Raw genomic sequence first — 25,240 nt, 5'->3', positions numbered from 1 at the left:
AAGAACACCTGTACCCCTATGTTTATTGCAGCAGTATTTACAATAGATAAAACCTGGAAACAACCCAAATGCCCAAAAATAGATGACTGGATCAAGAAGATGTGGTATATATACACAATGGAATACTGTTCAGCAATCAGAAGAGAGAAACTCATACTATTCGCAGCAACATGGATGGAGCTAGAAGGAATTATGCTCAGTGAAATAAGTCAGAAGGAAAAAGAAAAATATTGGATGGTTTCACTTATAGGAGGAATATAGGGGAACCAAATCAGTGTAAAAATAATAACAATACATAACACACAAAGCAAAACTGGACAATTATAAACCAGAGACATACTACAGGGGAGGAGGAGGCCGAGGGATCAGAGGCAGGGAGGAAGGAGCACAAGGGTCTGTGTTGATGGTGCACAGGTGCATTGGTGAAGGAAATTCTAAGGGGGGTGGGGGCAAGCACATATTGTTTAAAAATGACTAATGATGTAAAAAATTAAAAATTAAAAGAAAAAATAAATTTAAAAAAATCACTGCCTGAAAAAAAAATTGTGCCGTTAAAACCCTGCTATAGGCCAATCTAATCATTTGTCTTTTCTTCCCGTCATTGGTGATCTCAATTTGTGAAAATCCCACAACCTTGCAGTTGACTTCATTGACACTACTCATCGTCTTCAGTATCTACTGTTCTTTTTGTGTTTTCTAGTAACCCTCCTATGCATTCCTCTTATTCCCATTCATAGATATAAATTGGAGAGCCTAGAAATGTGGTTGGTTACAGGACCAGCACAAATACATCATGAAGCTTATACACTAGCAGGAGAAGTAGAAATTAGACACATACTTCTATAGATACGTTTTTAATTGTCATTGTGATAAATACATGAAAGTATAGTGTAGAGTACTATAAGAATATAAACAGACAAATATGAACTAGTCTAGGCAGTTGTGAAAGATTATGCTAAGGAAAAGACTTTGAAAATGAGATTTGAAAGGGCTATGTAGCAGTGTAGCAGTCATTGGATGAAGAATTGAGGAGAAAAGAGTTTCAGACCTGGGAAAACAATACTCCTAAGACTTTAAAGCTAGTAGAAAGCATCATACTTACTAAGAAGCTAGAGAAGGCCCAGATGGCTGAAACATAGAAAGTAAGGGACAGAGTAGTGGAATATGAGTTCAGAGAAGTATACAAAGATCAAATCATGCATGGCCTAAAAATTCATGTGAAGAATTTTAAATCTTATACCAAAAGTGATGGAAAACCACTGGATGGCATTAAACTGGGAAGTGTTATGATGCCATTTATAAATGATTCATTAATAGATGATTGGAAGGAAAACAATAAATGCCTGGGATAGATGGGAGATAATAATTGCACTCTAGGTCGGAAGTGATGGAATGTTGCAACCATTTTTCAAGGACTTTTTTGAATTACTTTTATTCTCCTCAAATTCCCTACATTATTGCCATTCCCCTCATGCTCAAAAGAGATCCTTACTTATCTAACAAAGAAAATGGACACCTCTAGGTGGTACCCACCTCAACTATTTATCTTCTCCTCATCTCTGCCTTAAAATAAATTGTCACCTGCATCCTAACCCTGTCAGAATGGAAGAGGTGTGATGCTAATCTTTTCTGCTTGCTCTGGGTCCCAACCTTTTCCACTACCTCAGGGACCTCATTATCTCTGAATCTTTAATTTTTCCATCATTCAGCCTCTTATGATCAGAAAAGTGCTCTCAAATGTTTAAAGAATAGTCTTCTGATCTATTGGTTCTCCATCTTGGCTATCCAAATATCTGAAAAATTAGCATCACCTCATCGACATACCAAACAAATGGCATCGAAATATCTTAGGGTAGGAATGGGTATCAGTTTAAAGTTGCCCAGATGATTCCAATTTACAGCCAAGGTTGAAAGCCACCTCAGTAATTCCATAACCCTTCTTATTCTTCCCATTAATAGTCAAGTTATTAGAAGTTTTGTCCATACTTATCTTTATTTTCTTACCTCCTATTCACTCTTCATCCCATTGCATTTCAACATTTTTGTCCATAGCCAGAAATTTAATTACCTCTGCTATGTTCACTGAAACCTTCTTTTGTTGTAGTTAGTAACTATTTTTTAGTTCATATTCTTAAAATCTTTCCTTGATTTCCTGAGGCTATGTTCTTGATTTGGGGGAATGATTATGTGTGTCTTTTATGTTGCTGTGAATTTAAAGTGCCTTTGAGACAATGAGGGAGGAAGAAGTTTCTGGAATTTATCAGAGAATTATGAATTGCGATCTCTTTAGCACTATAGTGGCTTTAATACCATATATAGTGTTGATACCTAAATCTTTAGCTATCTAAATCTTTAGCTAAAGTGATTCTTAGCTATCTAGTGAGTTCTCAAACTAGCCTCACTTCCATGATCCCTCTCCCAGTGGAACCACTTACCCAACTCAGAAATCCTGCTGTTTTCTGTCTTCTCCCTCTCCCTCACCCATATGTCATAAAGTTACCAAGTTCTAGAGATTCAGGTCCCTAGGAATTTTATATTTCCCTGTCTCTCCATCATGGTGCTCCCCATATCTTACCACTGAATGATTCCTGGAACCGCAAGTCATCTCTTTACTTCCAGTCTCACCTCCATCCCATCTGTTTTCTAAACCACAGTCAAAATGACCTTGCTAAAATGAAGATATCAATATATCAGTCTCTTACATTAAAAATTTTTCATGTCACCTTGGATAAAGTTGAATATCATTTAGAATATCATAAATTTTGTATTTTTTCTTTTATATTCTGCCCCTCCTGAGCATGGGGTGTCCTCCCATCTTATTATGTCACCATCTAGGTCCTTTAATTGTATCTCGTAGTTCTCATTTTATAGGTCTTTTATCTCCTTGGTTAGGTGAATTCCTAGGTATTTCTTTCTTTTGGGAGCAATTGCAAATGGAATTCTTTTCTTCACATTAATTTTTTGTACATAAATATGCTATGGGTTTTGTATGTTTATTTTGTGCTCTGCTTTGATGCATACCTTTTATTTTGTTAATATATTGCACTGGTTGATTTATGTATATTAAACCATCCTTGTATCCATGGGATAAATCCCACTTGATTGTGATGTACCCAAACCCCTATGATATATTGTTGACTTTGATTTGCTAGTATTTTGTTGAAGATTTTTGTATCAATGTTCGCTGGGAAATTGATGTATCAGTTTCTTGTGTTATCTCTTTCTGGTTTCAGTATTAAGGTGATATTAGCATCATAAAATGTGTTAGAGAGTGTTCCCCCTTCTTGGATTTTTAAAAGTAATTTGAGCAAGATGGGCATAAGTTCTTCTTTAAAGGTTCAAAAAAATTTTTTTGTGAAGCTGTCTGCCCTTCAGCTTTTTTTTGGGTGGGGGGGATTGTTTTATTACTGTTCCAATATCCATGCTTGTGATCAGTTTATTTAGCACCTCTATTTCTTCTTGGTTTTGTTATGATAGACAATATTGATCAAGAAATCTGTCCATTTCTTCAGGGTTATCAAATTTATTGGTTTATCATTGTTCAGAATAATCTCTTATAGTCCTTTGTATTTCGGTGCCGGTTGTGGTAATTTCTTTTCTGTTTATTAGCTGCTCCATATTGGGATCCTCAGGGGCAAATCAGTAGTCATCACTCTGTACTCCTGCTCATATAGACATCTGGTAGTGTACCCTCTGTTTAGCTGCCAACTCTGTTTACCTACTTATCCAGGACAGTGATAGGTCTCTAAAGTCTCTGAAGAGGATATGGAGGGTATGTGTCCCTGAGTTAGCAACTGTACTGGATTCAGAAGCAACCACTCTTTGCTCTTGTGGGTTTTTCTGCCCCACTATATCTGTGAACACAATTCAATTAATGGTATTTCCTGCTCCTATCTGCCAGACCATTGCTCTGATATACAGTCATACCTTTTACTTTCAGGGTTATTGACTTTGTCCTGTTGTAATTTAGTTGTGAGTCTATGGAATAAATAGTTGAACCAATGTCTTCACTCTGTGGCTGTTTTGCTGGACTCCAAAAGAATCTCTTTCTTATATTGACAATTACTTCATGAATAAAGGTGGTGACAGAAATACAATGTATTTGTGAGTTTAGTCATTCCTTTGACCTCTACTTACACTTGGCTGATTTTTAATCTAAAGGACCCACTCTAAATAAAGATGTATGAATAAAGCATGAAAGTAGTCCTAGTACTGAGGCAAATGCTCTCACAAGGAAATGGCAGAAAGTGGCTTTTCAGTAAAAGGATTTAGAGTTGAATTCAATTGATCTTTTTGTGACCTAAAACAATTCATTTAATCTCCCTAAATTTCAGAGGAGTAAAAAATTGAATTTGATCTACTTCAAGGACTTGATAGGATTATATGATATAATGTCTTGAAGGTTCTAATATAATGCCTAGTTTAGAATGGACATTTAATAAATTTTAACTTGTGGCAATTATCATTCTTACTCTATAGAAAGAGAGTAGCCTTACTGGATAGATTTCTTGAACCTTCATGTTAGTAGGAGCAGATTTGAATATAAAACCCAGCTTTAATTTTTATTAATTAACTTGCAAGAACTCATAGAAGTTACTTAATTTTCTGAATCTCATTTTGTTCAACTGAAAATTGATCCCATATAATTCCGTTTCCAAGAGTATTAAACGGGAGAATGTACATCACACTGTCAGTTACAGCAACTTAGTCTAACAGAGAAACTGAACAATTAATCATAGTATTGCTCTGTCATTAAAGCATTCTTGCTTTACAAACTTTAAGGAATGCTATGAGACTTTCAGATTTTTCTTTCTTTTATTTATTTTCCTCTCTTTTTAAAATCTTGTTTGCGTGAAAAAATCTAGGAATGTGTATCTTCTACTTAGACAGGTTTTGAGTCATTCCCCAATGATTAGTATTTGCTGTGAATTTATTATCTTCACTAATAGTCCACAGTTGCATTGGGCTCTAAATTTGTTATTTCAATCAGTCATTAGTATTTTATTGATTGACCACCGAATAAATAAATAAAATAAAATAAAATAAAATAAATAAAATCCAAGGATTTTCCCAGTTGATTCCCTTGATAATAACCAATTACTTAGAATCCTTAATTCTTGTACCTCCTGTATAGGGAGTACTGCTTAATACCTTGTTTAGTACACTAGGGACTGCTTTAATTAGGACTTTCTATGACACTCTCCCAACCTGGGCGTCCTTGTCTCTTGCTTGCCCCTGTCAAAGTTTAAAGGACTTACCTGATGTCAATGCCCTGGACATCCAGCAGTGTTGCAGCTGTCTGTGTTACTTCTGTGTCTGCAACAGATGTGGATGGAGAAGCTCCTGCAGTGTAATGTTGACTTCCAGATGGTGGGCTTGGGGAAAAAGAAGGTGTGACAACAGGAGGGGAGGCCCTAGGAAATGGGTGACAGGAGGGAAGAGACAGCTACTGGGCAAAGAAAAAAAATGATGGGTGGCAGAGGGAGGTTATCGTATGGATGGAATATGATTTGTCACATGTCTTACAGTAGAAACTGACTCGGAATTTATAATTAGCAAAATAAGTGACTGCATATTTACTTTAAAAAACAGGCCATGTTACTATAATATTTATCTCTACATATTTTTTTTAATAAATGGTAATTAAAATTAGTTGTGTGGTTCTAGGAAAGCTATATTAATACATTGATAACATAGATACTTACGAACTTGAATTTTTAGTTAAGGAAATAACATTTTTGATTTATTACATGTAACCTCTTTGAACTTTAGTTGTATGTTCAGATTATTAGATGCTAAAGAATAGTTGGTAGATTAGTATTAGTAAAAGTAGTTCCATATGCAAATTAAATTTATAACCAATCTTTTGTTAAGAAGGACATGTAAGCAGCCCTAAGCCTAATATATAATTTTCCATAGTGCCCAGCAAACATAATTAATATACCTGCCATCTAAGTTAGAATATTCTCCCATGGCTTGTTGTTTTCATATATGTCAACCTTAGCTAGTTATAGAATTCAAAGTCATTCTTGATGTTTTAGCACAAAACTTGATTGATTTTATTTTTTTAAAGATTTATTTATTTATGCATAAAATTGCTGGGGTACAGGCCAGAGATGGGGTGGTGAGAGTATTCACCAGAGTCAGAGCGGGGAACAGAACAGGCAGACGGACCGAAGTACACTGCTGAGGGGAGCAGCAGGTGAGAGGAGAGGTCTGCTTCGCTATGTGGGTTTCTCTCTGGCTGGCCAGGGATCAAACTCATGCTGCAGAGGCTGCAGATTGCTTTATAGTGCAGTGCTTAAAAGCCCTTGTGCTACCACGGAGACCCAAAACTTGATTGATTTTAATCGTCAAACTGAATTCACACCTATTTCAGAATATTTCAGTATACAGTGATAGATTTCAAATATTTCAAATACATTATCAGTTCTCATTCTGATTCAAAATTGGTAGCTATTCTTATGTTTGCCCTAGGATAAGGTAGCATTTCTTCTTCATTTTAATACTGCTAATACAAATATAAAATTAATAGCCTAAAAAATTTGATCTGTTGGAATAGAGTAAAAAGTAACTGAAAACATAATAGATTATATTTTTTAACCTATTTTTTTTATTTAAAGATTAAATCTAAGAGTGCAAAATAAGTGTTATTTTTTTTTTTTTTTGCAAATTTTGGAGCCCATGGCATCATCATCACAGGTTTTATTTATTTATTTTTTTTAGAAATGGGGTACAGGCCAGAGTCGTGACAAGATTCACCAGAGAGAGCAGGGAGCAGAACAGGCAGATGTACCCAAACACTGCTGAGGGTAGCAGCAGGCGTGCCGCACCATGTGGGTTGCTCCCTGCTGAGGCTCGAACTCGCACCACAAAGGCAGAAGGCTGAGGACAGCTTCACAGAGCTGTGCTCAACCTCCTGCACCACCAGGGAGGCCCAGAATTGGAAAACATTTCTAACCTCTGAAAGAAACTGTTATTTATTGAGTCCCAAAGAAAGCCATTTATTATAATTATTTATTCATTCATCTAACATTTATTGCCTCTCGAGTAACATGCCCTTGAGGAACTTCTAGTCTAGTGAGGAAACAGACAAAACTGGTGTAATAAGTACTGTGCCAGAAGTATGTAGAGGTTGGGGTGCAGTAGATGTACATAGAGCACATGCCAGATAATGAACAAAATATTGAATCACCAGAATAGCATGGGCGATGATCAATGAGGATAGATAGATCAATGAGGACAATCAATGACGATCAATGTGAACAGCTGACATAACCTAGTGCATGATAACTGAATACTAACACTGAATATAGGAAGGAGCTCTTATTTTGTGCTGGGATCTGAGAATCAATTCTTCCTGGAGTTGAGAAGATAACGGTTTTGTAGAATCTTAGAAGAGGAATAAAGATAACTAGATAATGGGAGGACAGGTGAAATTTTACAAAGGGAACTGCAGAGTCTTCTCTTTGTTAGTGTTGGTGGAAGGGAAATGGGATTCATAGTACACAAGTTGCTCTCTAAAAATGTCTGCCTTTCCAACTGGAGCAATAGATCTTTATGCCATATATGTGGAAGAAGGGTTTAAGGGTTGTCTGACTGTAGTGGCATGAGGGGCACTGAGCAGATTGCCTCTGATTCAAGCAGGTCGGGTAAAGGAGAGTCCTGGAGCCCTCAGTGGCTTTCTCAGGCTTTTATTGGGCATTTACATGTAATGCAGCAACCAGGTACATGGCAGGCAGGGGTGCTGGGGCAGGGTGGCCAGGAGGCCAGTAGGACTCCAAGCGCCCCACCCCCTTCTCTTGGGGAATATCTCAATATTGCTCCCATGGCCCAGAGAAGTAAACAACATAACTTATAACAAGTTACAAAATGCAGGTGCCCCACCAGGCAGGACAATCCGAATGGCAAAGGGCAGAAAAGCCTGAAAATCACTTACCATACAGTGATTTTTCAACAATTTCTATTCATGCTATTTTCTTCCATAACTTATATGGGTGTCTGATATCTGTCACCTTAGAGTTTCAAACAAAGCTTATTTTTATTAATGATCTTGTCCAGTGTTTTTTCAAAATCATGGGTAGAGATCAGAATAAATAAGAGCAAAGTACTTTCAAGTCATGGGACATGGCTGAGTTAAAGAGGTAGAGAAATGTACCTATGCAATCCACTGAGAAATTACTTATAACTAGAGCCCAGTGATCATGCTAAAATTCTATTAATAAAAGATACTGTAATATTTTTTCTGTCAAGTGACATTATCATGTAGGATTTTTACTTCCTCTTATAGATGTTGATCCTGTCTCAGAATATTGCCCAGCTGGAGGCCAAGGTGGAAAAGGCTGTAAGAGAGAGGATTTCAGCTATTAATCAATTAGAGGAAATTAAAAACCAGCTTACTTCCCAGGAAATGGATGCCACAAAGGTACAAAGAAATAGTTTAATAAGTACTGAAAAAGTTAGTTTGAAAAAATATTTGCTAATGTAGAGCTCAGAAGAAAGTTTGGGGTAGAAAAGTTTTATTATTTCAAGATAATAAAAATGTACTTAACGGTCGTTCCATAAACATTTACATACTATTGGCAGGCCCTTTACAGGGTGCTGCAAATACAAGGATGAATTAAATACAAATAATGTCCTCAAAGACATTAAGTTTTATTAATTACCTAATATTGATGAAACTTGTATTTCTGAGTTTACTAAGACTATTAGAAGTAACATAGATTTAGTTTTCACAATGATACAAAAAGGTACATATTCCCAATATTAAAAGTATGCTTACTAAAAAAAATCCTCCACTTCCGAGCCTTTTCAGATCTCGTATCTATAATCAAGATTATCATACTACAACTTCTTTTTTTTTTGGCCCTTGAAATTCATATTTTAAATACTACATTGTCTTCCCTATGGGTATCATAAACTTGTGAACCATCAGCTAAAATTGTCTTAATTGGCTAAGTAAGGTACATATAAGAAACACTACAAGTTCATATAGATTTGAGTAATTGATTGCTTTTTAAATTGTGTCTTTCTTTTTTTGAGGTAATATTGTTTTACAACACTTTATGTGATTTAGGGGTATAAATTCACACCTCTCAAGATCTATGTCACCACAAAACACCCACCACTAGAGCAATTGTTTTAAAACAAAGAAACTAAATATGGGCATGCACAATGTTATAAATTAAATTGATTATGTTTAACCAATACATGCACAGATAATTTTGTTTAAAATGCATATAATTTCCATATTGTATGTTACTAAACGTTTTGTTATATTTTGGTACATTGTTAATGCCATTGTTTCTTTATAATTCAGAAATTAAAATTAACTTTATGTTTAAGGTAAGGGACCCTATCTTTTCTTCTCCTTACTTTGTTCCTTAACTACAACTCTCCCTTTGCTTTCTAAAATTCAAGTTTTAGCTAATGTAGAAGTTTTAAAATATCCTATTTGCCAATATAGGTAATGTATTTGTATGGAGGTAGGAGTTAGAAATAAGGGAACTGATGCAGAGGGATGGAAATGGTTAACCTAAATTAATGGGTGAAAATTATGGTGAGAGTGTTTTTTTCTTTATAAGGGAAAGAACTTTCTATTGAAATGAGTACTCTTGTCTTTACAACTGTCCAAAATGACTCAGTAATCAGAAGAGTAACAAGGTTACTTCCAACTAAATAAAATATTCTAGTTCAATTTGATTTTTTGATTAATTTTAGATGAAGTTTAGTCTTATCGATAAATTTAGTAAATGCTAAACTGGAAGTAGTAAGATGAAGGAACATTAAAAATAAAATTAATGATAAAATAATTTTAACATAACCTATTGCTTAGACATTTATTACATATAATATTTTTGTATTGATGATGGTTTTTAAATACCATCATTGTATAATTATTATTTTTGATATTATCAATGGGGATTTTTTAATTCATTCATACATGTAAATCAGATTAGATTAGTGAAGAACTAAGAAAGAAAGCTAGTTAGTGCCCTTTTAGTTTTTTCCTTTACTCTTAATTTTTAAATTTTATTTAACTTTAAAATTAAAAATTTTAATTGCTATTTTTTAATTGGTACACTTAACTCACACATTGAGGTATTTGAATTTCAAATAGAAGTTTTTGTAATATTGTTTTTACGGATTTTTGAAGACCACTGTGGAGAAATGTACTGTTTTCACTGTAAGTTTTGAACCCAGATTAGCTTATTGGTCAAAGTATTTTTATTTAAACATAGGATATGCATATCTGTTGAGAAGATTCTAATTCTAATTTCTAATGATGAAACTAATTTATAAAGTTCTAATAGTTTTTCTGCAACAACAAAGTTAAAGTTTAAAGCAAGTATAACCATTGGATTCATGATTTACAAAAATTTTTATTTGTGTATTAGAAACTGACTTAGCAGAATTCTCTTTGGAGATTCTCAGAATTTCAGATAAGATCATTCTATAGGTTCTCAGTAATTTCAAAGACTGATAGTTTTTCTATGTAGTTTTATCTGCTCATTCAGTTTTAAAATACATTTATCTGTTTGTATTGAAAAATAAATTGGGTACAGGATGATACACAAAACTTTAAGATACCATATGTGTGTATTAATCACATATTAAAATCATTTCACTTAAATGTATATTGCCCTTTTATGTTAAATGCTTCGATATAAATGCAGTGTGTATAGTTCCTGTGACTTTTGCCAAACACTCTTTCTTAACTTAAAATATATATTTTGCATGATAAGTTTGATACTATTTACTAGTCTTATAGTAAATATTTGATACTCCTGTATACCTCAATATCAATAATATAATCTATTAGTAGAGAGAAAAATTACTTTATGTGCTTTAAATAAAAGTCTAACTGATAAAATCTTTAAAGGAAAATTTTATAATGTAGAGTGTTATTTAAATATAGCAATTTTGGGGTCTCCCCGGTGGCGCAGCAGTTGAACGCTGGGTTGCGAAGCTGCCCGCGGCCTCTGCGGCACCGGTTCGATCCCCGGCTGCTCCCCGGCCACCAGAGGAGCGTCCCACATGGCGCGCAGACCTCTCCTGCCGCCCGCTGCTCCCCTCAGCAGTGTACTTCGGTCCTTCTGCCTGCTCTGCTCCCCCGCTCTGGCTCTGGTGAATTCTCTCACCCTCCTGTGCTTCTGACTGTACCCAGTGCATGTATAAACAAACAAACAAACAAACAAATAAAACATGCCTCTATTAAAAATAAATAAATAAATATAGCAATTTGAATAAATAATTACATTGGTTAATATTTTAATTAATAATTTTACCTAGTTAAAATTGAGATGATAGTGCTTTTTGGTGATAATATGAAATAGAAATTATTTGTTTATATTAGAAATCTTGGGTACATATTTAAATTTTCATAATTATGTACTTCTTTATCTGTAATTTTTAATTATTAGACACAATCCCAGATATCGCCTGCACATCTTAACAGAATGTGTTGAATAAACTAATAGAAAATGTCACTTAAGAAAGTGATCTTGTATTTTATTTATATGACCTCTAGGGGGCACTGAAAGATTTAATTGCAGGCTCTGTCTGCTAGATTCCAGCAGCTATTGATCTAGTTTTTATAATCTAACAGGTGTGTGGGGAAATGCGCTATCAATTGAATAAAACCAAATTGGAGAAGGATGAGGCAGAAAAGGAGCACAGAGAGTACAGAACAAAAACTAAAAGGAATCTTGAAATTAAAGATCAGGTAAGAGATGGCACAAGTGTAACTACAGCAGTTAAAGACAAAAACTAACGTTCTTTCTAAAGTTAATGTGGTTTTATTTCTAAGTCATTTATTTCTATTATATTGTTTCTAACTAATGGAACTATCCAGTTTATTCTATTAAAAGAATTTCATTTATAGTTGCCTAAAATTATCACCTTTCATATGAAATTGTGAGAATACAACTGCATGCATATAAAATTCCAATATGACAGGTCATAAATATACATTTGGATATGTGTATCTATTACTTACAAAAGTAAAAAACATGTTCTAATGCACAGTTTGAACCTAAAATATACGTGCATAAAGTTCTTGAAAGATGCCAACTGGAATCCAATTTTAAATAAAAAAGTTTAAAATTTGTAAGATGAGATGAGTTGATATGTAAATACGTCAATCAAATTGATTGTTGGCAGAGTGAAACCAGTTTTAACTAAGATAACCATGAATATGTTTCCTTAGGAAGCCTAAATACAGCGAAATTAGAAATGTTGGGGGGGAAATGCAGCTTACTTCAATTTCAGTTTGAACAGATGTTTTATGTTATATGTTTGTTGAGATCATGTAGACACTCCAATTTTAATTGGCATTATGGATAAAGTTTTCAGAAAGACAGTTCTAATAGGCTGACTTTAGATTTTCTATTTTTATGTTATAATACAGAAAGAACATTGAAGGCTTTTATTCTTTATTTTCAAAGAAAACATGTTGATAAATCTGTTTAATTGAAATAAGACCTTTTTGCATTTTAATATTTTAGAGAAGTCACTACAATTTTAAAATGCAGATATCTACAAGTAAAGTTTACTGAAACTGTATTTCTAGTCCAAAGCTTTATATTGTATTTTCTAACATATTTTCCCTTTCAACAAAATCAATTATCTATGCAAATTATGCAAAGAAAATTGAGAAACCTATTGAAAATGAAAGTAATAGGTTTAGTATAAAAATGTTTTAAGACATAAATGAAATCCCTGGCACTAACTAAAATCTAAACAACCAAAATCAAGTTCTGCTTTTGTACCACTGTATTTAGAGTGTTATAACAAGTTTTTAATTTTCAGAATATTTTCATTAACATGTACAAATAATGAAACTATTTTATTCCATCCAGTTGGGGGCGTGCCTGATAGTGGAATTGACGATTCTTTTTATCAGGGACTGATAGTCTAGTACTAACAAATCAAACACAGAACTTTCTTTTCTTGATGTATTACGACTTTTTTAAAAAAACCTATGATTTTGACATGCTCACTAGTATTACCATATATCTCTCTACTATTCTGTAGTATCTGCCAACATAATATTTTGGACCAACTCAAAAAAAAAAAAAACAGCAAGGAGTATCTCTGACTTACTTAAAATTACAGTGTAATGTTCTGGAGAAAAAAAAATGCACTATAGGAACAATAAGAGAATACCATTCACTTGTATATCAATTAGCCTATGTAAAGATATTTGTAAATTTCTCTTTAATTGCTGTATGTCATTTTAATTATGATTTGGCAGACTAAAGTTGCAGTATCTTGAAAGAGTAGTTTTCATGTGTAAACATTTCCTGATAGTGAAACATTAACAATTTTCACAATGATTTTTAATGTTTTTAGATAGAGATGTGCCTTTAGAAGGTCACAGAGTTAGGAATAAAACCTCTGAACAGTTACAAGATGTTCATGATGTGATATGCTTGTTAATATTTTTTTCCTTGGGCACAATGTGAGAAAATATTATAGGTCATTTTTGTAACTATTTTGTATTGAACAGACAGTTTCAGAAAAGAAAGTCGTGGTATTTCATTCCATAGGTGATCTGGTGTAGCAAAGCAGCAATTGTTCTTTGGTCTTTCAACCATGACATGACCTTCTGTCTGTCAGAGTGAGGAAGTTACTTTGCTAGGCCACCATGTATATTTGAAAGAAATTTACATTTAACTTTTAAAAGCTGGGGATCTGAGATACCCATAATATATGCAGTGCATACAACTTTTAGGTGTTCTGCAATTCAGAGTAAGAAGACTGTCTCTAGGTTTACAGCAAGGTATTCCTTGTAACAAGTCAATTTTTGTTCATATTTTTGTTAATCTGTCTACTTGATACATTTGTAAGTAGATGGGAAACTGAGATTAGAATTTTGTGAAAACAACTTTTTTGATGTACACAAAATAGGGCAAATGGTTGGGTGCCAAAATTATTTTCCTTGTGACTCAAGCTTTGACTCTGGCATAATTAGAAAAAAAATATTGGGAAAGTAATAATGGCAGTGTCTTCTACCTACTTTCTCCTTTTCTTTTTTATAGTGTGTTAGGATTATCCTCCCATCAATTCATTTGTATCCCTTCTGTTTAGAAAGCTCCTGTCAGTCTCAGAGGATGCTTCTTGTATCAAAACAAAGTAGCAAATTTGTTATGGAGGAGAATGAAAACACTGTACCCTGATTTTTACTACAAATTTTTTCATGGGTTGCAAGGATACATTCACAAGCACATACAACACAATTATGGGAATTTAATATATATATATAAGCATAAAGAGAATATTATAATGAATTCCCACATTTCTATAAGTTTCATCACTTTGCTCATTCTATTCTATATAACAATTTTTCTCTCCTTTATCTTCACTTGTCATCTTCATCTTATTCATCATCTCTATTTTTTGTCATCATGTTTTTCTTCTCCATTTTCTTTTTGTCTTCCCCTTTCAACTCTTCTGTCTTGTTCCCCCATTTCTTCTTTGACTGAAGTATTTAAAGCATATCTCAGACATTGTTTTTCACCCATAAATATTTTGGTATGCATCTATGAAGGATATTTTTTCATCACTACCATATCATTATTATAGCTGATGATATTAGCAATAATTCATTTATCTCATATAATGCCCAACCCATATTCATGATTCTTTGACCATCTCAACAGTCTTTGCTGTAAAGTTGTTTCTATGAATCAGGAAAACATATGTTTTATATAAAATGTCATAGTATTACCTTCCTTAATAGGAAATAAAGGACATCTTAGAACTTTTCAAATTCCTTTGTTGTCTTTGTATTACTAAAATTTCATGTATAATGTTTTGATTATGTTTTCTATTTATAAGATACCATATCATCATTCTAAAAATATTATTAATAAATACTGTAACAAACTATTTGAGGGAAATGGCTGCCAGCTAGTAACCACAATTATATTCTGAACAGAGCCCATTAGAGCTGAAACTCAAAATACGTAATTTCCGAACCTGACATTTCAAAGTTAGGAATACTTCAAGAGTCTCTGTTATTGCCCTGGCTTTACAAAGGCTTTTACTTTGGAGTGAGTGATGCTAGCATGGAATTTTCTTTGTCAACTACCATTTGGTAAATTATTTTCAGAAGATGATTTTTTAATAGAACCTAACCTCTGTACCATTCTAACCAGTGCAAAATGGAAAATACAGGATCCTTTGTTCAAAAAGCAGGGGAAAAGTGATGTCAACCTTCAAAAAAAAGTTTTTATAGAATGTTTTCCTTTTTCTGCAATCTCTGTTTCAGCCTGTCATGATGTCATGCTATTTAATGCTTGGGATCCTCCAGCACAGGGTTACTAGTGGGAGAAGGTAGATTCCTATAAGTCCCTATGTTGTGCACATGGTCTATGACTTCTCCCTACCATCAACCACAGGACCTACACTCAGTGCCCCATGGGAGAGGAGAAGGAGTAAGTCTTCCATGTCTGAAGATGGTCAGATGGGCAACTTTCTAGAGATTGCTGCCTGCACAAGGAGGCACACTTTGTAGCTGGTTCAGGGTGAGCAGACACTCCATATGAAGTCTGCTGAGTTTGCTGTGGTGCTGTCAGCCTAAGGCAAGGATGGTGACTACTGTCACTTTCTCTGAGAACCTAGAAAAATACATTTAACCAAACATTGTTTGGGTTTATACCCAGGCTCCTGCAGGGACAAAAGACAATAGCAGAACACATGCCTCCACCTCATGCTACCATGACTTGGTCCCACTCAAGTCAGGGTCTGGCAAGAGGTAGCTGGAGGGGAATAAATATCTGCTGTTGCTCTGCTGTCATGTAGCAGTGGGGAGACAAGACCACATGTGTCATCCAGGGCTCCATTCTACCATCATATTTAACTTACAAAACACAAATTCCAATATATAATCATTAAGGATTTTAAGACATGGTCCAGGAGCATTAAACTGCAAGCTCAGAGCCCTTCTAAGCACAGGGACCTCAGTGACTACAGTGATCACATGCCCATGAAGCCTCTATGGCTAGGCAATATACAAATAGGGATTTGCACATGGGCTGATTCACATATATACAGTCTCACTTACATATACAGATATGTTTGCATGTTTAACATGCCCACATGATCCATAAAAGAGGATTGGCCAGCCACAGCCCATGATCCAAATATGACATGCTTTTTTTACAAATAAAGTTTCACTGAATTTACTGTCTGCTTTTGTGCTACAAAGGCAGAGTGGAAGTGATGTGGCAGAGATCAGAGAGCCCACGAAGACTAAAATATTTACTATTTTAGCCTTCGTCGGAAAAATTTGCCAACCCCCCCCTAAATATTAGATATATAGTTGTATGTTTTATGTTTTCTCTGCCTTACTAGCAAGTGGAACTTTTTGTTTTAAGCCTCATCAATGTTAAATAACTTAGTGGTTTTAGATCATTTTTCAGTACAGCAAATTTGTCACATCCCTGGTCTCTTAATTACTTAATGGCATCGCCAAGTGAGTGGTTTACAGGTCCTAGGGTCATTATCATATTAAGCACACAGTTTGATAATGGTTTGGATCTTAGTATAAATATTAAAAACTGCCTTTTATTATAATTTTTTAATTTTTTAAAGATTTATTTATTTATTTATACAAGCACTGGGTACAGTCAGAAGCGCAGGAGGGTGAGAGAATTCACCAGAGCCAGAGCAGGGATCAGAACAGGCAGACTGACGAAGTACACTGCTGAGGGGAGCAGCGGACGTGGCAGGTGAGGTCTGCACTCCATGTGGGACCCTCACCCGGTGGCTGGGGATCGAACCAGTGCTGCAGAGGCTGCGGGTAGCTTTGCAGCCCAGCGCCCAACCACTGCACCACTGGGGAGGCCCCCATTATAATTTTTTAGATTGGAATTATTTTTTTCAGAGATAAGACTTATACTCACCAGTATTATATAAGTTGTAACTTTGGAGTTGTCACTACTATTGAGTAGGAAGCAGTGAGGTTCAAAATACCTGATGGAGTTGTCAAAGCAAATATTTAAGAGTAGAGAACATATACAAAAGAAATAGAACAGAACATTTTGGCTAGAAAAATTAATGCCAAAAGAGGATTTGAGAGTTGCTTATCTCTATAGCAATTTGATTCACACTTTAATACTAACTCTAAACTAAGGAATAATTTCCTAATTTCAATGAACGGTTGTTGGAAAAAGTGCCTCTATTATGTATATGGCTTTGTGTAAAGATGAAAGGAAATCCTGAAAGTCCTAAAACTAAGTTCTATCTATGACCAGAAAACAAGCATTTTTTAAAAGTGAGGGATTTTATCCTTTTTCTTAGAGGAGAGTGAAATGTTTCACTGTCATCTAGGATTTGACAGGTTATTTCAAAGAAAATGTTAAACACCTGTTCTTAATATGGGAAATCGGTCGAAGAGGACGGCCTTCCCCGAATAGAGACGGACCGGTCTTTGGTCGAGGGTATACGAGTAGCTGCGCTCCCCTGCTAGAACCTCCAAACAAGCTCTCAATATGGGAAGAATAAGAGCAAAGCAACTTAGTCAAGCAACTCATTATCACAATAGGCTAAAATAAGAACTTTCTACAGTAAGAAGTTTGAAAGTTTGAAATAGATTGCTGCAACAACCATGATACTTTTTCTTCCCTGAAATTTTAGTTTTAAAGAGCAGCAACAATATGCTTTACCTGAAGACCCAGCTAATGGACCTTTGAGGTATTTCTTCTATTTGATTCTGTAAACATCCTTGAAATATTTCACTGTATCTGTTAAAGTGGCCAGTAGTTTTATTAGTCTTTTCTATTTGTAACTGAACACCCACAGATTAAAGTAAAATTCTATTGAGCTATATGCTCTGCTTTGTGTCTGTAATGTTGTGTACTTTCTTCAAAAGGCTTTTGAAGAATGTGCTGAGATAATGAATGGCTTCATGAGACCTAGACTGCAGAGATTTCTTCAACTACCACCTGCAGTCTCACATCTATGCCTAAAAAATGACTGGGAGAGGGGCCACTTGGGCATGCCGTTAGCACATGTAATCACTCTGTCCTGGTGATGACAGAGTTGCTCTCCAGTGTTCTTCACACCCTCTTTAAGTGCTGAAGTCTTTGAACATTACTTTCCCTGCTCCTCAGATAGATAAGAGCAGTTCAAGAGTGCTTGGCTTACCCAGACCAGCATAGTAGACACTGTGGGAGTGATAACTAAAAGCCCCAGGTCCTGCCCTTGGGGAGTTTATATTCTAGTTGAGGAGACAGAGTACACATTCAAACATGCCTTAAAAATACTTGCAAAGCAGCATATCGGCAAGTGCAAATTAATGTAGTGTGAACTTCATTCTGGCTACAGCCCATGAGAGGGAGAATCTGGTTCCATGTGTGTGATGCAATAAAGCTTTTTTTTTAATAGAATCTTCTCTAAATATGCCCTAAAGCATTGTTCAGCATACTTAGATAAATTTGTGTTCTTATCACAGCCTAACCAAGAATTCTGAGAAAATTCTTCAGACTGGCGTATGTCTAATAAATTAGCCTCTTTTGTTCTTGTTCTGTATGATGCTGAAATGAGACAAATAAAATTATGCAAATAATTTAAAATATTTTCATTTAATAAAAGATGATTGAACTGACCATTTTTCTAAAACACTTTATGCCAAGTTAATTTCTTCACTTTAAATAATAATTGTTTGTAAAGTCAAAAAGTTAGCAGTAAAAAAGGTAAGATTAGTTTTTTTACACAAATGAATAGTTCCAAATCAATCCAATGAACAATACCAAGAATAAATGTACACCACATTTATAGAAATACTGTAGAAATTTATATGCTCAAAAATGAGTCATTTTATTTTCTAGGAAAGGTGATTATGCCATTTACCACAATAATTTATGTTTTAAAATCAAATGTACATGCAGAAACAATATACCTGAAGATAGAGATTTAAGACTATTTAGGAGATGAGGAAACAAGCCCACTTAGAAGTAATATACCTTATGGGATAAATATTATAAATAAGTGTTTATTCCCTTGTATAAGAATGTAAAACTGTAAACTGAAATCAAGGAATGTTTTTGTGCTTTAAGGAAGTCATAAGATGAATCTATTACTGGTCGTGGAATTTATAAAGTCTTATAACACACATATATAGTATTATGAAATTATGTGTTGTAATATAAAATGTTACAAATATATGTTACTATAAAGAAATATAATTTTTACTACATTTTCAATTTCAGTGGATGATAAGTAGTTGTACCTTAAAAATATTGCATGCTTACTCTGACTTTCAAAGTGGGACTCAAAAGGCCAACCTGCCAGTCTTGCAGAGTATATTCCAAGGTACTAAGTCTACAATTCTGAAAGTTTTAGGTAGCAACAGTTGTATGAATGTGTGTCCATGCAGGTTGGCATTAGACATTGCACAGCTACGTAAGCTTTTTCTTACAGTTCATAAACATTCATACTATATCCTGTGTAAATATTACTACATTACTACATGTGTATACATTTTAAAATATTTATTGTATAAACGTAAGCACATTCACAGAAGCCAATAATTTCATCTTCAAATATAGCAAATTATTTCCCTTTTTGTTTTACCTTCCACTTTTTATCCATATGCATATGTAATATTTACAAGTAGTAAACATAGCCTAGACATAATTTTGGGTTTTGCTTTTTTCACTTAACACTGTCTTAAGCATTTTTATGTCCTATTGCCTGTTCTTCATAGTGATCATTTTTATATGGCTATTTAAAGAAAAACAACTCAGTGTTTAAAAAGAACAGATCTGGTTACAAACTTACAGTCTTTTTGTCCTGAACTTTACTTATTGCTTAAATTCAACAACTGTACATTACTTGCTCTATGCTAGCCTGGGATAAATCTCTGTCCTTAAAGAAGGGACTATATTAGACAGGTATGCAAATAAGTATATGCAAAGAGAACTTAGTAACTATCATCAGTAAATTTAAAAAGGATATGGGGATTTATAAGGGGGAAATATGTTACATCCTTGAAGGATGGATAGGATGTTGCCTGACAAACATGGGAGAAGGTTTTTTGGCTGAAAGGCCCAATATGTTAGCATGAGTAAAGGAATGGGGGTGAGGGAATGGGAGGAAGAAAGATATGTTCAAGGAGCATATATATCTTTGGATTTCATGGTATTTTTGTATGATTTGACCTCAGTATATCAATGTGTCATATCTTTTAAAAGATTGCCCATAGAAATTGGTGTTCTTCAAGGTTTGGAATCCCAGATTAATTGCCTACTTACTCTGCATATCCTGTATTGAGGTATATAAATCATATTATATTGGGAATATTTCCAGAGGTCCTTTGTATTGTTTTATATGTAATTGAGCAATTTTTAGAATTTTAATTGCAGTTAACATCAAAAATACTATTTTACTAACAATACTAAAATCAAGTAGGACTAGTTATCTAGAAATAAGTAATTGGCAGTTATTTTAATGATTTATGATGACTAATGATGGAAGGTAAAAGACAGAGTATGCTATTTTACCTATGAACTGTGAGTAGAAATACTTCACCTCTTGATTTAGCTTTTCAGCTATTGCTCACTTATTGAGCAAACCTCTTAGATCCTCATTTGTTTCCAAGTGAAGTGAGAAGCTTGGATAAGGGATAGCTAAGCTTTATTTCAACTCTAATTTCCTATTTCTAGAATCAGTAAATATTTCTCTGTGTTAATATAAATTAAGTGTTAATAAAATGAATAAAAATACATAATTATATGTATATGCATGATTATAATTATATGTAGTCTCAAGTGTTATTCCAAATTTTCTAGTTATTCAGTGTTTTAGAAGAAGGATACTTTTGTTAGATGTAATAAATTTTACTGTCATCAGCAATTTTAGAACATTCTTTTCATTGTGATTAATTATAGAACAATAAAATTTTAAGCCTTTTAAATAGTAGAATTTAATTACAAGGCAGACATCATTTAATTTGCAGTAAGTAGTAAAACTACTCTGAATTAAGAATTAAGTTCTACTGGAAAGATTTTAGGCAATAGCAAACTGTCCAAATTAGTATTTTGGAAGAATATGCAGCTTTCATGAAACTTGTGAAATTAAATGTTTTTAGTAAGGGTTTTAGATCCATGTGAAAGCATGATTCCCAGGAATACATTATTGTACTCCTGTTGAAGTAACTCAGCATTAACAGTTAATGCTTTCACTTTAAATTTTCACTTGGTACTCTCATAAATGTAGATATATATGAAGTTGGGCAGTTCTAGATACCCAAGTTGGGCAGTTCTAGGTATCACAGATGACCCAGGATATACTGATATTTAGTATCTGGGTGTTTTTTTTTTAAGCATCAGAATTAAAAAACAGCAACAACCATCCTTAATTCTAATAGGGACTTCACATATCCCTGGCATATTTTCCTGACTTTCATTGGAGTCCAGTGTGACAGACTGCCCTAGACAGAGAGTCTAGATGTAATTAGGTTGCTCATGATTATTACAAAATTGCAAGGTGTTTAAATTTTCTTATTACTCCTCTTAACAGATGGTCAACATAATTTAATCCTTTTCAGTGTTAACATCTGTACTTAAGCAGATCAGTTACACTAACATTTAATTTTTAGAGGAATAAAAAGTAGCATATCCTTATTTCTGGCCTGCCTTCTGCCATTCCTTAGAGTTTCTGAATGAGAGTCATTCTTCTGCAAGAGAAATAGAAAAGTCTTTATGTAAAATATCTCGACTTAGATCTGAAGTTCTGATATTTTCTTTTCCCCCATCTTTCCTCCATGGTAATAAATTATACAAGTAATAGCATTTACCTGGTTTTAGGAATCCTAAGTTAAATTGGGGTTTGAAAGTTCCCATTAAATTGCAAAGGAGTGTTCATGTCTTAAAGAGAATGGCAGCCACAGCAAAATAAGCCAGAAAGAAAAAGAAAAATACCGGATGGTCTCACTCATAGCAGGAATCTAGAGAACTTAAATAAGGGACCAGGAAAATGAATAACTATAAGAAAGTGAAAATCAAAATCAACAAAAAACTATGAACCAGAGACAGTTTTTGGGGAGTGAGGGGCGGGAGGGGAGGGATTGGGGACAGAATGGGGGGGTTGCAAATGTATGGGGAATATAAAAATAAAATTTATTATTTAAAAAAATAAAAAAATAAAAAAAATGAAAATAAAAGAGAGAATGGCAGCCAACAATACGAGGGGTAAAACATTGTAGTGAGATCTTAAGAATACAGAGGAGAAAGAATAGTTTATTGAAAAAAATGACCTATTATGTACCAATCTCAAATAGGTATATGGGTTTTAACAAGAAAAAAAAATAGATATTGTTCATTCAACTCTTATAGTCTGGTGAGGAAGTTAAATTTGATAAAGATTCAATAAAGTGGTGAGCATTTAAAAAAAGATTGTATTCAATAGTCAAATCAATTTTCAACAAGGATAACAAGAAAAATTAATAAGGAAAGAATAGTTTTTCTACAAATGTTGCTGGGAAAACAAGATATCCACATGTAAATGAATGAAGTTGGTCCCCTACCTATAAGTATACAAAAATCAACTCAGAGTGGATGAAGACCCAAATGTAAGACAGATAAACTTATAAAACACTTGGAAAAGAACATAAAAATAGATCTTCATGAGCTTGGATGAGGCAATGGATTCTTATATTTGACACCAAAACACAACACTAAAAATATATAAGTTGGGCATCATAAAATTAAAGAACTTTTGTGCTTCAAAGCAAATGGAAAGAAAACCCACAGAGTGAGAGAAAAGTTTTTGCAAATAGTATATCTAAAAGATTTTGTATCTATGATTTATAAAGGATGCTTGCAATGTTTTGTTGGAGTAAAATTGGTTGATAACATTTCATAAGTTTCAGATAGACAGCTTTATATTTAAGTATCTTTTTAGCCTACATTATGATCACTACCAAAAATCTAGTTTCTATTTACTACCATACAATTTATTCCTTTTACTTATTTTACTGACCTCCTGTACCATTCCCCTCTGGTGATTACCATTCTGCTGTCAGAATCTAAGAGTTTGTTTTTTGCTTTATCTGTTAATTTGCTTTGTTTCTTTATCTTGTAGCTAAGGGAAATCATACTGTTTTTGTCTTTCTCTACTTGTCCTAATCACTTTTGAATATGATCTTCTCAAGGCTTATGCATATGTTGTTGTAAACGGCAAGATTTCATTATTTTTATGGCTGAATAATATTCCTTTGTGGATATACATTATATAATACATATAGGCATATACCTATACGTATATGTACATATACAATATATGTGTATGCGTGTGTATTTATCTCACCTGTTCTTTATCCATTCACTCATCAATGGACATTTAAGTTGTTTCACTATCTTAGGGCTATGGTAAATATTTCTTCAGCAAGCATAAAGTTTTATTTTTCCTTTCAAATTAGTGTTCTGTTTTCTTTATATAAATACCTCAAAGTGGAATTGCTTAGTCATATGGCAATTCTATTTTAACATTTTGAGGAATTGTTATACTGCTTTTCAGCGTGGTTGTTCCAGTCACCCATCAACAATGCACAAATGTTCACTTTTGTCCACATCTTCATCAACACTTGTTATTACTTGAGTTTTTGATAACTATTCTAACAAGTGTGAGGTGATAGCTCACTTGTTTGTCTTTCATTCCCTTGTTGATAAGTGATGTTGAACATTTTTTCATATACCTGTTGGCCATTTGCATTTCTTCTTTCAAGAAGTGTCTGTTTAACTCATCTGCAATTTTTTTAAGAATTTATTTCTTTTTGCATAGAAGAGCTGGGGTGTAGGCCAGAGGTCCTAGGGCAGGGCAGTGAGAGGATTCACCAGAGACAGAGTGGGAAGCATAACAGGCGGATCTACTGAAATACACTGCTGAGGGCAGTAGTGGGCGAGACAGAGATCTGCTGTGCCATGTGGATTACCTCCTTGGCCGGGGATTGAAGCTGCGCCACAGTGGCTAGTGATGGCTTGATAGTGCTGAGAGTTAACCCCTAGGCCACCATCTGTCCATTTTTTTACTGAATTATTTATTTTGCTTTTGTTGAGTCCTGTGAGCTATTTGTAGATCTTTGTGATCAATCCCTTATCACTTGTATGGGGTACAAAAATTTTCTCCCAATCAGTAAGGTTTCTCTTTGTATTGGTTAATGTCTCGTTTGGTATACAGAAGCTTTTTAGTTTGCTGTAATCACAGCTGTTTATCTTTTCCTTCACTTTTTTTGCTTTGGGGGATTAGTCGTTAAAGATGTTACTGAGATATATGTCATGTAGTGTTTTGCTTATATTTTCTTCGATATACTTTATGTATTCAGGTCTTATGTCCAGTTCTTTTATCCATCTTGAGTTGGTTTTTGTGCATGGTGTGAGACAGTAATCTAATTTCATTCTTTTGCAAATAGTGGTCCAGTTTTCCCAGCACAACTTGTTGAACAAACTATCCTTTTTTCCACTGCATAGTCTTTTTGCTCTTTTGTCAGAGATTAGTTGCCCACGTGTGTGACTTTATCTCTGGGAATTCTATTTGATTCCATTGGTCTGTGCGTTTTTGTTTCAGCACAATACTCTTTTAATTATTAGGGCTTTGTAGTAGAGTTTGAAGTTTGGGAGTGTGATATCTCCATTCTCCTTCTATTTAGAACGGAGAGTTTTGCCTATTCAAGGTTTTTTGTGGCTCCCTATGAATTTCATCAATATTTATTCTTATTTTTTTGAAGTATGTCATTGACATTTTTATGGGGATTGTATTGAATTTATAAATTGTGTTCAATAGGATGGCCATTTTAACAATGTTACTTCTTCCAGTCCATGAGCAGGGGTTGTCTTTCCATTTCTTTGTGTCTATTTCTTTTAATGATGTTTTATTATTTTCTTTTATAGGTCACTCACGTCCTTTTCTTAGGTTTATTCCCAGGTATTTGACATTTGTAGTTTCAATTGTAAATGGAATGTTTTCCTAATTTCTTTATCTTCAGATTGATTGTTTGCATATAGGGGGGCTACTGATTTTTGTGTTTTGATTTTGTATCCTGCTACTTTACTAAACTAGTTTATTAATTTAACTAGTTTTTCTGTGGAGTTTTTGGTGTTCTCTATGTATATTATCATATTGTCTGCAAATAGTGATAATCTTACTTCTTCTTTCCCTATTTGGACTGCTTGTATGTCTTTCTCTTGTCTTAGTACTCTGGGTCGGACCTCCAGTATTATATTGAAAAACAGTG

At 34.1% G+C, this 25,240-nt stretch overlaps 1 protein-coding gene across 1 annotated transcript in view; it reads left to right on the top strand.

The window, feature by feature from the left end:
- SDCCAG8 (SHH signaling and ciliogenesis regulator SDCCAG8) overlaps positions 1-25,240 on the top strand; it is a gene marked incomplete at its 3' end in the record, with an annotated part of 219,519 nt that overhangs the window by 27,301 nt on the left and 166,978 nt on the right. The window contains exons 5-6 of the mRNA XM_084254497.1: positions 8,291-8,425; positions 11,609-11,725. Coding sequence (XP_084110623.1) covers positions 8,291-8,425; positions 11,609-11,725 — 252 coding nt within the window. The remainder of the gene's footprint in view (positions 1-8,290; positions 8,426-11,608; positions 11,726-25,240) is intronic.

Source organism: Talpa europaea, assembly GCF_964194135.1.
Source record: "Talpa europaea genome assembly, chromosome: 14".
Classification (NCBI taxonomy): domain Eukaryota; kingdom Metazoa; phylum Chordata; class Mammalia; order Eulipotyphla; family Talpidae; genus Talpa; species Talpa europaea.
This window is presented reverse-complemented; position numbering and strand designations above follow the sequence as displayed.